Source organism: Anarrhichthys ocellatus, unplaced genomic scaffold (genome assembly GCF_004355925.1).
Source record: "Anarrhichthys ocellatus isolate YVR2014 unplaced genomic scaffold, GSC_Weel_1.0 scaffold17, whole genome shotgun sequence".
Lineage (NCBI taxonomy): Eukaryota > Metazoa > Chordata > Actinopteri > Perciformes > Anarhichadidae > Anarrhichthys > Anarrhichthys ocellatus.
Window position 1 is genome coordinate 3,126,034 of NW_022280047.1, and position 15,057 is coordinate 3,141,090.

Here is a 15,057-nt window from a genome sequence, read left to right on the forward strand (position 1 = left end):
CTCGCTCGCACAAACACAGTACACTTACACACATATACACACTCGCTGGGGCGAGCGGATGGAAGGATGTGACCATTAAGTCAGTGACATTTTAAAGCAGTGAGAGAGATGCATGGCTCTTCCTGGACCTCCCCCGACATGTTTTAAATGAGATGTTACAGATGAGCTACTCCATGCCTTGGTTGTAAACACCCTCACATTAGTATTTACACGGGTAAACATTTCATGCTAGCTCATGCTCACGTACATACACACAAACACATGCGCTTGAATAAATACACAGCAGAAACCAGCAGACACGCACGATCACATTAATGAGAAATGGCTGCGGCGCGATTTGTCGGCTCTCTTATTTGTTGCATTAATCATTCGAAACATCAACATGAATTAAGTGACGAGTGAAGGCGCCAAAACCAGATTTTGCTCAAATTGCTATTTGATCTTCGAAAACAAGTGGTCTTGCTTGCGTTGTGATTGTGATTCTGTGTAGTTTCCCTTGACGCGCTGCAGATTGACGTGAACGCAGCCGCGAAGAACGAGCGTTTTCAGCGATCTCAGAAAAAACACGATAATTTAGAATCAGAACTCAAACATCACATTGAGATAATGAGCAGAGCTGTACTTTTAAATAGAGAGAGCAGATAAGTGGGTGGAGAGACAGCGACAGGGAAAAAGGAGGCAGAAAAAAAATATAATCACGTTTTCATACCATTGTGCAGCATTGTATTTTCATTAACATCTGAAGATTCAGCTGGTATTTTTAGATCAACTGCAAGAAAGAAAGAATTGTGTCTCTTTTGAAGCTCTCTTACTGAAACGTTCTGTACAAAATCTTTACGACATAATGGACACTTTGTCCACGAGAGCAACAGAAAAGTCCAGGCAATTGTATGTATGTATGTAGCCCAAAATCACAAAACTTCCTAACGCCAACCCAAATTACATGCCCCGCTCTCCACCCTTTGAGACTTGAAAAAAAGACGGACCGCTACACCAACACACAAGACTGCATGGCGAGAGAAAGAGGTCACAATGCTGCGCGTGTACTGCTTCAGCATGTTAATCCTGAGCCTCCAGAGTCCTCAGGATAAAATGATTTTAGCCTCTTATGCTCCGCGCTTGCCCCTTGTGCGTTCCCCCAAGCTCGAGGAAGCCCTTCTTATAGACAGCAGTGGCAGTTTTCAATTAAAAGTTTTGTCTTAACTCTCGTCAGGTTGTGCTCTTACAGCACTAAAGACTTGGTCTCAATTATAAACTAACATCACCAGGTGAAATGAGTCACTGACACCAGCTGCGCGTGTGTGCGACTGTGTGGTTTGCATCGATCCGTCACTCTTAGAACGCTTCAAGTGTGTGTGTGTGTGTGTGTGTGTGTGTGTGCGCGTGCTAAATTGAGGGCATCTCAAGGTGGTCAATGTTTTCTCTGTGAGGCCGATCTGTGACCCGAAGGTTAGGGTCACACCGACCCACACCCAGCCAGAAACTCACAACACAGGATTGCTTTCTAATTTCGGTAGCTGTGAAAAGTCCACAGGTGAGAGAGACCTATTTTGTGGGTAGCAGAGAAGAAATTGTGTGTGTGTGTGTGTGTGTGTGTGTGTGTGTAGATGGGAGCTTGTGACAGTGTGTGGCCTTTTGATGAATCTGCCTGTATGTATTGAAGCCCTCTGACCCTGTGTGGCCTGTTCTAGATCATTGCAGTTGTAAAGATGCCTCACCAGACAGCCCTCAGGGACACCCAGGCTCTGTATTTCTCCTATCATGACATTTAGTGTCGGGACCATCCTGTATCCCCAAGATAATTTTGGTCGTCTCTCTGTATGTACTTTTTTTTGTTTTTCTTATTAGACCAAAAGCTTTTTTCTTGGAAGCATATTTTCCTCAGACAGTGATACTTGAGTTTGCTATCGTTGAGAAGGCAGATGTGTATACATGTAAGTAAATATCTGCTGCAATGATAGATTTATAGATAAATCAAGCCTCCCAAATTTATTGAAGCCGGAAGATGAGAGCGCTGGTGCTTGTAAATATCCGCACAGCACTGAAAGAGTGCAGAGAGATCAAACCGGCACTCTCTGCATATGTGCCGAGTTCAAAACAGCATTTTCTCCACGATAATTGAAGCAATGTTGACACATCAACTCACAGATGCATAAAGATTATAAGATTTGTCTAAATAACATCACACTAACACTTCATGTAGATAAAAAAAAAGTCAAATTTGGATTCAGTGCATCATGCTGTGTTACGATTTGTCTCTGATTCCGGTTTCCACGCTTTTTGTTGTTTTGTTTCTTAAGCGTGTTGTCTGTGTTTATATGTGGGTTGTTCGATGCCATCTTGACCAGGACCCCCTCACGAAGGAGATTTAAAATCGCAATGGTGTTTTTCTTGGAAAAAAAGAAAAGGTTAAATAGTAAGATAATAATATTAAACTTTCTCCTCTCTCTTCTGTTTTCCCACCAGGTTCCACCGTGGAGACTACCACATCGACGTGTGCATAAACGACTACCTGGATGTCTACTGTCCCCACTATGAAGAAACGGTACCTGAGGAGCGCACCGAGCGCTATGTCCTCTACATGGTCAACTACGACGGCTACAGCACGTGCGACCACACCGCCAAGGGCTTCAAGCGCTGGGAGTGCAACAGGCCGCACTCTCCGAATGGGCCGCTCAAGTTCTCAGAGAAGTTCCAGCTCTTCACCCCCTTCTCCTTGGGCTTTGAGTTCAGACCGGGCAGAGAATACTACTACATATGTGAGTCCCATGCACATTAAAGGAAAAAAATAGCATGATGTTTGTTGTCTACAAACACTGCACAAAACCTCACATGCATTCACAGGAACATACAAAGCCAAATAACCAAATTTGACACGGATTACGAACCTAAATGGCCCTTTCCTGACCTAATGTTATTCTTCTAACACACCGAGCAGGAGAGACGGAGACACCCACCCTACTCCTAACCGGTGTTTTCACAACTTCGCCACAGAGCTTTGAGAGTGGCATTACAGTGATCCTCGTAGGCGCTTTCACGCTGTGCTTTGAGCCAAGCTTTTCACGCTGCTCTCGTCGCTCGTGGAGAAACTCTTCCCTAAAATGGCAATGGAATTCACAGGCGGGAGTTAAATTGAGACAGTTTAAAAGTTACACCTCACTTACCCCGCTGCACAATACTGTATCCCTCGAAAAAAGGAGTGCCCTCCTCTCAGCGTTATGTTATGCTCTTATTCAGCTCGCGTTAGATGTTAAGTTGTCTGCTTCTTGGCATAGAAACTGAGCCTAACCGAGTTCATCTGAAGTTGAAGCCCCTGGGAAATTAGGTTTTATCAAAGCAAGGTGATAGAGTGGAATTGAGTCGAGTTTGTCCTCCCACCACAGACTATACGGAGGAGTTACTGTCAGTAGGCGCAGTCGCCGCCACTCGCTCAAAACACATTTGTCACAGGGATACGCTGATATTACAAAATAGGAAGCACGGCTATGCTCTCATATTGGTGGCATTAGTGCAATATCATGCAGTGTAGCGCATTATTGCTTCAGCTGTTGAGGGAAAGTTTAAACTTTGTGGGCCAATGTATGAGGGAATATTGTAGATATTTCTTCTCAGCAAGGGGGTGTCAACTTTGACAGTTAACTCTCTACTGTTAAATGCTGCTGGTTATGCTGTGCTTGTATCTGTTCATCAGTAAAGTTTGGACTTGTGGGGTTAATGCAGATCTAGGTGGCTGTCACACCCCCGCGTCTATGCGTTCTCTCCTTCTCTCAGAGACAGCGTCGAAAGAGTCGGGAGTCTGTTTTATAAATTGACACCTTTTTATAAAGCAGTTAACCTGACAGGCAGCCAAGGCGTCTGTCCTTTATTCTCTCTCTCTCTCTCTCTCTCTCTCTCTCCCTGCTCCGTTACACTTATATTGGAGCGAAAGTCTGGAGTAAAAATAAACGAAACAAAAGAGTGCGTCCGCAACGTTTGCCGTTGTTTCCGCTGTGAATAAGTTTTTTCTCTCTCAAGCTTGTCCACAAAACAAATAGCCTGAGCTCTTTTCCAGAGGCCTTTCAACAACCAGGTGTTTGGCCATTTGTCTGTTAAAAAGTAACCAGATTTTCCTTTGCTTTTATAGCCGATTTACATTGACAGTCATACTAAATGAGACAAGGGAAAAATGGAGCCTCCGTAGTTGGATTGTAGATGGGGGTTAGGGAAGGGTTATACAATTCATCCACTCCTGCAAGTCTCTATTTCTAACATACATATATATATATATATATATATATATATATATATATATATATATTTTATTTTTTCCATTTCTGTTGAGAGATGCTTGTCCTAAGGGCTGGATTAAATTACACTGCGACCGACAGTTCTTCCATGGAACACATCCATTCTACTGGTGCACGCCATATTGGTTTAGTGGCTCGCGGCTTCATTGGCTATTGAATGATTCTAGCGTATAGCCTCTCTGGCTACTGCGGCGGATATTAAAGTCATCTACCATGAAGTACTCAGACATGTGATTCCCCACCATTGTGTCCGGCCTGAATGTTCATAAGTAGCCGAGAAGATGCTACTGATGGATCCGCCAGTCTCTTTAGTGGACGGCATGTAGACCTGAAGGATGGAGATGAGTTGTGAGTTACATTACTACACCTGCCAATTTATCTGCAACATCTGTTCATATCGAGGGCGGGGGTTCTCATGCCCAAGCAGCAGAAGCATACGAGACCTTTCAGCTTGCATTGGGTTACATCATTTTTGTTCTCCTTTAATCGTAAGAATTCAGTGATACATTTTCGCAAATAAACTTTCTAACTGGGAAATAAGTAAACATGGTGCAAATCATAAGAGTATAACCCAATTGCTGGGTTTTTTTTCACAGGGATTGCGTTTTGGCTATACCTACTATTGTCATAAATATTCAGGAGCAAAGATGGCTAGAAAATATAATTTAATAATTTAAAAGAGCAAAACTGAATGCCACAGTACACAACATAAGTGAAGTAATCCAGTTGAAACAGAGCGACATGACCATCCCACGTGAGTCAATTGTCCCGCTACCTGTTGAATTTGAAAGTTGGCTCACAGTGTGTTCCTGGTTCGGTCTGTCAACATATTGGGTTTCCTCGGCCCGGGCCTCCAATATCTGTGTCCAGGAACAAAACACCTGGCAGGATAGCATGCATGTTATTTCTGTAGCAATGGTAAGATTGGACAGGTGAGTTTGACTTGAGGCATCACGTTGACTTTGTTCCACAAGTACCACTACATAAATCTACAACAGGGACCACATTGAAAGAGCCGTCAGTTTTTACATGGCTGTGACCTGTGGTGGCTTTGATCAGTCAACATAGTCTTCTACTTGAAAATGTCACGTCAAGCCTTGCACTTGTGCAGTGAGGCTGGCAGGGGTGAAGATATCACTTTTGAATTAATTGGGGAATGAGAATATTTTAATTTAATATTCTTAATGGCCAACAAAGTGGGGGAGTCCATTGTCCTTTATGGCCTTGCCTAATGCCTGCTCTGGTGCAGAACCTGAATTTACCCATTCCCCCCCCCCACAAGGATCATTAAATATTCATCTTATCATCTTCTACTGTGCATGGAGATGCTTAAGTACCCAAGGCCAAATGTCTAAATAATGAATCTCGAGCAGTTATTAGTGACTGATTACTTACTTAAGTCAACCAGTGTCAACTGGAATTACAATCAACCAGGCTGGACATTGCACCACAAACAGTGCCTACAGCTGGCTTCGACATAGCAAAGACATTTCTCTTGTATAAGATAGGATGATATCTGCTCCTCAGCGCTACACACAGTGGTTAGACTTTGCCCTTGTCGCCAATTTGCCTACATTGTGTGATTGCGTAGTGTAGTGTAGCTAACAGAGAAAACCTTACGCGTCATTACCTGCTGAAGCTGGCTGTACTGCCGACCTACGCTGAACACAAATGTCAATGTGTCCCAAGTCGGAGGCCCCTATCCATGAGCACATGAGGCAGAGGTTACCAGTAGTTAATTGCAAATGGACTCATGCACTTGAGACAGAACAGTATGTCATCTCTAGGGGAATTTGTGAAATGCGTAATTTCTTTGGTTTTATAACACCGCTATAGTAGCACAGACTTAATGAATATAGGATATTTATTCAGAATCAATATGCCACGGATTCCACTCAAGTATTCGTTCAGAGTAACCAATATTTACCCACACACAGAACAGCAGATACCTTACATATAAACAGTGCTCATATACACAGTATCAGAATATTCATCTTTGCCTCGGCTATAATAACTTTCCGTAGCCAAATGACCTGAGGGAATGGGGGATGAAAAATTTGCCCTCAGTGACGTGATTGATCAGCGTTATGTTTGGAGAAGAAAATTAAGCTGTCAAATCATATTCCTGGCGAGGAAATGCCCGTTAATGGTGTTTTCGCCCTATGAGTTCGATGCGGGTCGAGGGTTGATTTGTTGCAAGTCTGATACAATTTAGAGAGAGGAGACAGGGTTCTGCTGTCATCTGCTTCAACAACAGAAACAGCTTAATCAACGCTAGCAGGATGGCGGGAATTTACTCAAATGGAGGTCATAATTCTTAATTTTTGTTAGTGTCAGCCTCTTCTCTCTGACAGGTAATTGAAGACAAGACGAAGGCTGGAGTCTGTCAGGAGACAACAGCCAGCTGTGTTTTCTTACAGTTAAACACAAGGTAGGACAGAGAGAACATTAACAGAGGAATAGATTAAAGATGTAAATGGTACAACACTCAGGGAGATGTAAAGAGTAATGTTATGATGTCCATCTGCAAGCAATTCTGCAAAATGCAGTATTGCTGTACTGTAGCAGTGAGTGAGTTACAGCTCCGAGGTGTCTGCCTCTGTGACAGAGAGAGAGGATAAGCGGATAATTGGAGCACTTCTCAGGTCGGAGTTCACAGTGCGTTCATGGCTTAAGAGAAACCCATCTCGCAGGATGCTGATGCGAGCACGTTTGTCTAATATGGACACAATCCGCAATCTCGTATTTGAGTGAATTTAATCTGAAAAGGGCAGCAATCCAATATCAGTGGCAGCTCCCGGCAAGAGATGAGTGAGCCAAGTTACGGTGTCTTTAGGCGTGTAAGATGTGCGGCAAATAGGAAACCACTTGGTGTGATCATGCAGTGGCACATTGTCGGCCGAACAGATGTTGTTTTCTTGCCGTCTGACTTGTTCCCCTACATGGGCTTGTGCTGCTTCTCACGGAAAACACAATCAATAACACTTTTGCGTCTCGCTTGTGGATGGAGTTATTTTATAGATATTTCTGGGTTTTCACACTGCGAGAAAGAGGGATATTACAGCAACGCCTTTGGAGACTGAACACTTGTTAAATGGCCGACAAGTCCCAGAGGTGGCAAGGATTTTTTATTTTTGTATTTTGCTGAGGCTTCAATCACTCTGCGCATGCCCACAGGCCAATATGCACAATGCGACACAAGACTTAGATTGATCATAAATACCAAGCAAGAAAACCTTTTGATATTCAGAAGGCTCTCCTACAAGATCTAAGGAGGTATTTTTCCAATCTTACTGGACTGCTACATGCACACAGAAAGCTCAAACAGATTCTCCAAGAAAAGGACTATAGCTGGCGTCTGACTGATCATAAATCCTGTGATGCAACATGCTCCTTCAAGTCGCTCCCATGAGGAGAACGGAGTAGAGATCGTCGAGCAGCAGCAGCAGGAAAGTAGCATTAATGGACAAATGAAACAGAGGCCGGGGACGGTGTGTGCAGTCTGTATTTTGTTAGAGCTACGGGAGGTCTGCTAATAATGATGAAGAGCCGGCACTGCTCCATTTGTGGTTCAGGGAGGGAACATGCATATGGACACCATCATAACTCAGCCCTTTCATTCATTCACGTGAAAAATCAACCCTGTCATCGGGATTCAGAAATGATCCGGCAACATGGAGTAATGCGAGAGAAAGACACACACACACTCGCATGGATACACACGGCGCTGGTATAAAAAAATCCATACACATGCATGAACAGACATACATAAAAGCCATACAGATGCAAGCTGTCTGGAATGCATTATTATAATCCTGCTAGATGGATAGACATTCCATCACCTCATGCCTCCCCTGGTTACTACATCATTTCTTGTCTCCCCTTTTAATCCAATCTCTCTCTTTGGAATTTAGGACAGTGCTAACAGTCTAACCCTCCCTGTGACTCTTGCACCAGATTCTGCCCTTCATGTTGCACGTTACAGACACACATATGCTGACCAAGTACAGACTGGTGACAAATAACAGGAAACCCCTGAATAAAGCGCAACAAATACAGGGCACAAGGCGGTTAATGCGTGGCGTATTAAAATGATGTGAATCATGTGAAGTAGCCTTAACCATCTCAAGATGTCAAGTGAACACCCATGAGAGGTTTTGGATCGACGGGTTAAACGGCAAACTTCTCAACCAACATCAAAGCGACGCATGAGGTAGTGATGTTCGCAAAACTTGCGGAATCAAGTAGATGAGTTTAAGCTAGTCTAGTGAAAGGCCTGGTCATATCAAGCTCATTGGAGTTTCAAGAATACACTGGGAACAGTCTACCAGCGAGCTAGCCCATTGGCCAGAACCCGGTTATTAATACACCATGAGCTAAGTCACACCGCACTTGTTGACAACCCAGAGAAAGCAAAGCGAGCGAGAAAAGCCTCTAATCAAGTTACTTTGAGTTTGACCGCCAATAAAGTAGTCATCACTTTGTCTGCTGGGAAACAGCAAGGCCGTGAAAAAGCCAAGAGATCAGAGGAAGAGTAGGGCAGGCGAGGGGCTGCGATTCAGAGGGTTCCTCTCAGCATAATATGATTCATACTCCTACCAGCCGTCTTCAGGAGCCGATTATGATTCACTACAACAAAGACAAGGACATTTTATCCTTGGCCATTAAACCATTATCACATATATTATTAACCCGGTGAATTGGTCATTATTTTTAATTGGTTATTGTTCATTTATTCATTCTTTTTCTTTCTGTCTCTATTACAACATGCACATTTGGGTTCACGCACACATCCACACTCATCTCATTTATTCAGTGGGTGGATACCCGAGCCGAAACAATAATATTTTGATTCTAAGGGATACACTAAGTGCAGCAATGACACATTATTATGTACAGTGATTTATTATTGCTTTAAAAAGCCAAACTCCCCTTAGATTAATAAATCACCAAGGTTATTGTGATTTGAGTGCAAGTACGGGAATTAGCTGATGAAATTCAAGGGTTTTCAAGCTTTCAAGGCGCTTTTGATTTTCAAGAAGATAGAGCAATTTGTTGGATTGTCATTATGTGATCTTTCATAGAATGACGATGCTTGGATAGGAAATAAGTGTATCCCCGCACTCTTGCATCAACGTACAATAGTGGGAGGGAACGGGTGCAATGTTTAATTAGACATTATGGATTTCAGCTTACTTCTACCTCTCGACTCACGTGCTCTCCCCCCCCCCACCCTTGTTTCTCTCACTCTTTTCCCCGTTGCCTGTGGCCTCGTCACCTCGGAGCATGCGGCATGAGGAATGACTTTGGTTCACTTTTGGCAGCGGTTGAAAGATGCAAAGAAAGAGCAAAAGGCCAGCTATCACCAGGGGGGGAGAGTCCCCCTCGGCTGCCTGAATCCAAGTCCTCTTCTTTCACTGCTCCTCCCAGCTTCCTCGTTCCCTCCTATTGTGTGCTCGCTGTAGTAGCATCTGGTTAATGGGCCTCTTCAGTGGATAGTCTCTTCTATCTTCGTACGTGCGGACAAACACACATAGCCCGCGGTGCACATAGTTTGCATAGTATGCGCTGGTAGTTTTGCATCTTTTTATTATATTTCTTCCCCTCTTTCTGTCTTGGTAGAATAGTACGGTGCTTTGTAACCGGTTGAATGTGGGAAGGACATTTTGTGAAGGACACAAAGTAATTCCAAGTGTTTCTGTTTGAAACATTTAATTTGATATGGGTTTGTTCTGTACTGCATGTGTGTGTTATTATAAGAGGTTATTTTGGACAGTGCAGCAGTTGATATTACCTATTGGAGGGGGTCATATAAATATTGTCTCCCTCTCGTCGTGTTTGGTTTAACATTGTCCTTATTTTATAATTCCATACCCCGAAACCAAACAAGGAAAGTTAATGAATCCCAGCAGTGATTTCTGTACACCGAATAGAGGAAATGTATTCCGGCTGCAGACTCTCTAATTAACTGGATGGAGACGTGGGTAGAAGATGCTACAAAGGGTCAAGAGAGTAACATTGCGTGTGTTTTTGTCAATGTGTGTCCTCTCTCTTGGACACCGGTTTATATAAACTCCTGGACCTAAACTCTGACGGGTTTGCACGGTGTAAGCCACATGAGTAATCTCGGCAAATCAAAGACAAGGCCAGCAGCATTTTTTTTTTGAGAGCTGGCAGAATTAGCTCGCTAGGAATGCTCAGCGCTGGACACAACACTACAGGGCATTCTGTTTAACCTACCCCGTCCTCCTAACAAATAAGCAGGGATCAAAGGATTAGAGCACCAGTATTAAAGCCAGCTGGAGACCTGAAGCCGACTACAGGCATGCTAACATGATGCTATTAATGTTACATGTTCACATGATGGCATACAAGTCTATGCAAGGCTTGGCTTCTTGTTGTCACCGCATGTTTAGATTTGTGGACATTTGGGACAAGTAGTCTCAATGGATTGTTTACCGGTGTTGTAGTGGACCACTGCAAACATCTTAAACACAGTTGTCAAAAGAGGGAACTTGAAACGATACAAATGATTTCAAACCGTTCGTGCCGCATTGCTTGCTAATCTGCAATAGTGCATTTGGCGTTGTGGTTTGTGGTGATACTACCATATGTCTGCTTCTCAGCGATGGTTCCCTGACTATGAGAAAACCCCAGATGACACCTGAGTCGAAAAGAAATAACAAACAAAGCCTCTTCTAGCAGTTTGATTGACTCACCCTGCAGTATTCCTTTACAGCTGAGCCATTACAGCTGCTAAATGACGGATAAGAAATCAATATCCTACCATGATATCATCTAGTGTATTTAGCCAGTGTAAACTTTGCTTTTGGCTCCCCATCGCTGCAGACACATGGTTTTATGTCCTCTTGTCTGGAATGTGCTGTTGAGTCTTTCATTGAAAGGCAATGGAAATGTGTTTTCCAGATAGCATTACAGTTGCAATAAAGCTTGGCTTGGGCTGTGATTGAAACAATGCTGCGCCTAAGCCGCACTGAGCCCACCTGTTTGTTCTTCCGTAATTGGATTCTGCTTCATTCCATTTGCCTTAATGCTGATGCATAATGCAGTGTACTGAGGGGACCAGCCATTACTAGCCAGGGGACAAGGCTTGGAGGAGTAACTCGACCTCGCCTCTCCCGCCCACCCCCCCCCGTCCCCCCCGTCCCCCGTCTCTGGGACATCTTTTCAGGGCCTCTGTCCTTCAAAGCAGTCACTTGCTCATGCTGGATGGATTGATGGCTGAGGCTGCTGGCCTGATGGGGACCAGAATAGCAGGTGTTGATGTTACAGCCTACAAGAACAATAAGCTGGCCCTCAGCAGCATGCTAATCCAAAATAAACAGGAGCTGGCGCGGACGGTTTGGCGGAGGGATCCTCATCAAACGAATGAAGAACTGCTACCAAGAACGGAATGTAGAGCCAAAGCGTAATCTTTCCTTTGTAGTCAAGAATGTACAGCAACACACCTCAGTCATCTGCTGCACGCCAACGCAATGGCCACATCCAAGCTCAGCTCAGCTTATTTAGTTGACTTTACTCACACTAGCATCATTGTCATATACTGTATTTATAAATAGAATAAACTGCTTAAGGAAGACATAAAAATATTGAATTCCAGTGTAACTATGTAACATCAAATTGATGAAAACTACTTTGACCACAGCAATTGTGATATCTGTCCCATTGTGCACCTTATGTCAATGATTCTTCTCGTGTAGGAGGTGGATAGGGTGTCACGGCCAAATCTGTAAACATCACAACAGCTTCACTAACTGTCATCATGACAGAGACTCCCACTTGCGTTTTTGCCATTTTCATCAGGGACATACTTACTTCTCTCATGATCAGCTGCCTTTGTTAAGTGGCTGGTGTCGATGGCTGTGACTCAGCTCTGCCCACAACAATGATGATGATAAGACATCTGGAGACGTGTGTGTGTGCGCGTGCGTGCGTGCTTGACCATAAATAGTATGTGCACACATTGAATATGGGAGCAGTAAGTATAGCGTTGGAAAAGAACCGTGGAGCAATAAAAAAAAAGTGACATAAATTGTGTGGGTACTGGTATATAACTGAGTGGGTGAGCGACTGTGGTCAAGGTTCATTAGCGTGTCATCGGCTGCCTCCACAGCAAAATAATAAGGCCTCTCTTTCTCTCTCTCTCTTCCCTCCACTTTCTTCCCCCTCTGCATCCGCTGAATATGAACTCAGCTGTGAAAAATAAGGGCGTCTGATCTCAAGTCACCTCTCGCGCACACTGACACATGACTAAGAAGCAGCCGATGAAACTAACGACATTAAAATGGTAACTGCCAGGTTGAGATTGATAGAGAGGGAGCTTGATGAGCTGCAGAGAAGGCTTCAGCGAAATGAAAGTGATTGAAAGAGTATGCAGTACGCATTTGATGAAAAACTGGCATCTTGATCTCAGGCTGAGTGCGAGAAAAAGGAAAATATTTCCATTTCTTCTGACCCTTTTCCATAGTTATTCATCAATAACTCTCTTAATGAACATATCCCCTGGCTACAGAGACAGATCACTTCTTTCCCAACTGCCTCCACTTGAAATAGAAGCTGCGACATCGATTGCAGTGATGTGTACGAACATTTTCGAATCATTAAAATTCTGCAGACCGGGAGAAATCAGAGAATTGTAAATACTGTTACTTAAGAGGACATGGAGCAACGCTTCGCGACAGATATTAAATTCTGTGCGTATGTGCACACATCGGTCGGGGTGTGTGCCGTCAGTTGAGCTTTGATGAATGGATACGGCCGCGCTGACAGACGAGAAGAGAGGGTGACACAGCTGGGAGGGAAGGGAAGGGAAGGGAGGGGTTAGGTAAAGGTTCACTAGAGAGGAGTTGACAGATCCCAAATGCTCGGCTTCATTGCATCAGCTGGGGAATGATTCACAGAAGACGTAAAAAATGACGCCCGATAGACATCTTAAAGAACAGTATGGTCTCACTGGTGCTGAGGATAGTAGAAATGAAAACTAGTTTGCTTTAAGTAGCATTAATACATCACAATAGTGTGAAAAGCTAAATATTCTTCATTCGATATGAGGTTCTGACACAAGACAACAGCGTATATTTTTTTAACTATCCCTGCCTTGATGGATGCTTGCATTACGCTCCCACCATGCTCCAACTGACATGTGTTTGACCCCTATCCTCGTCTACAGGAGAAAGCACCTGGTGCCTCACCACAACACCATTAGTGGTCAACCACACACACACGCTCTCGCACACGCTCTCCACATGAGATATTTTTAGGGGATGTGATACAACCACTATGATAGCTAACGCTCAGAGAGTCACACCCCATGGGCTTGACAGGAAGGGATCCATTTCCTGACAGCAACCGCAAACCATCCACACACGCAGCACATACATCCTCGGTGTGTGAACTTTGTGTCCCTCGGACATCGTTGAGGATTTTAGAGAGTAAAATGCATGAATGTATACATATGAAGTATTAGCACAACATGAAATCTTCCAGTCCAGTTTGGAAATCTTCCAGTCTCTATTTTTTATATAGAGGATGCAAATTCCTTGATCCTTAATAAGCTGCTGCCAGTTGTGGAATCTAAAACGCTACAATTAAACTGAGCAAAGCACTCCACTTTCCCCAGAGACATTTCCCAAGCACATCTGTAAATACTTTCTGGCTATAATTTCACAAGAACCATGACTAACCCTACAAAATCCACTTAAGAGTCAACATTAACATCTGAAAGTTTACTTTTTTTCTGAATAAACTACCTCCGTTTTCTTACTCTACACGGAAGATTTACTCATTGTTATAAATGTATTGATGCAGACCTATTATACGAAGGGAAAATAGAGTCAGGAACTTGTTAAGTGCATGTAAGCCACTACATGTAGTATTATATTAACACCCTCTTTACTTTTGTCGTGTGATTCTTTTTTTTTTCAGCCTCCACCATTGCTGAGAACGGGAGGAAAACATGCCTGAAGCTCAAAGTTTTCGTTCGACCATCAAGTAAGTGTTTGCATGCAGCACAAGGCTTTGTAATAGAGCTTGTTGAAGTACACATTTGGATTGGAAATCAAAACAGTTTACGTCTACTTCTCTGGTTACCTCACTTCCTCCTCGGTTACCTTCTGCTCGCTGTCCAACATGCCCCTTTCATTCATCACGAAAAAGTGCTTTACTTGCTAAGAACTATTTTTCTGAAAACATGAAAAGGATGATAGATGATCACATCAAATAAAATCCAGGTCACTTCATACTTCATCTGAATGTTGCCATGAGCTTTTTTGCTTGGGATGTTTGATTTCAGGGCTGAGAGGGGGGGCTTCAAATGTCACTAACCTATTTGGCATAAACCTCTAATGATCTTTCATTCTCCCTATTTTCTGTTATAGACAGCTGTGTGAAAACTATAGGCGTACATGACCGCGTTTTTGATGTAAACGACAAAGTAGACAATACATTAGAACCACGAGGTTAGTATGGCTTCCTGCTTATTTGATTCTCTTCAGTGTGACCGCCCTACATCTGTACATCTGTACATGTGTCTCCTGTCTCTGTGCCTGTGCCTGTCTCTGTGCCTCTGGAAGCTGATCTGTCCTTCCACATCTCTGCCTGATGCCTCTCTTCCTCTGATTCTTCTCCAGATGTTGTGTCATGCCACTGTTGCTTGCATATTAAAGGCATGCATATTATTGCATGTTAATGTATATTTTCATTACATATATATATATATATATATATATATATATATATATATATATATATA

The 15,057-nt window shown here is 43.3% G+C and overlaps 1 protein-coding gene across 2 annotated transcripts in view; it reads left to right on the forward strand.

Moving 5' to 3' along the window:
* efna5b (ephrin-A5b) overlaps window positions 1–15,057 on the forward strand; it is an 88,573-nt gene that overhangs the window by 69,260 nt on the left and 4,256 nt on the right. Inside the window, exons 2-4 of one of the 2 annotated variants that reach the window (XM_031856772.1) lie at window positions 2,467–2,759; window positions 14,232–14,297; window positions 14,684–14,764. In XM_031856772.1, the coding sequence (XP_031712632.1) occupies window positions 2,467–2,759; window positions 14,232–14,297; window positions 14,684–14,764 (440 nt within the window). The remainder of the gene's footprint in view (window positions 1–2,466; window positions 2,760–14,231; window positions 14,298–14,683; window positions 14,765–15,057) is intronic. The other variant, XM_031856773.1, reaches the window with a different exon arrangement.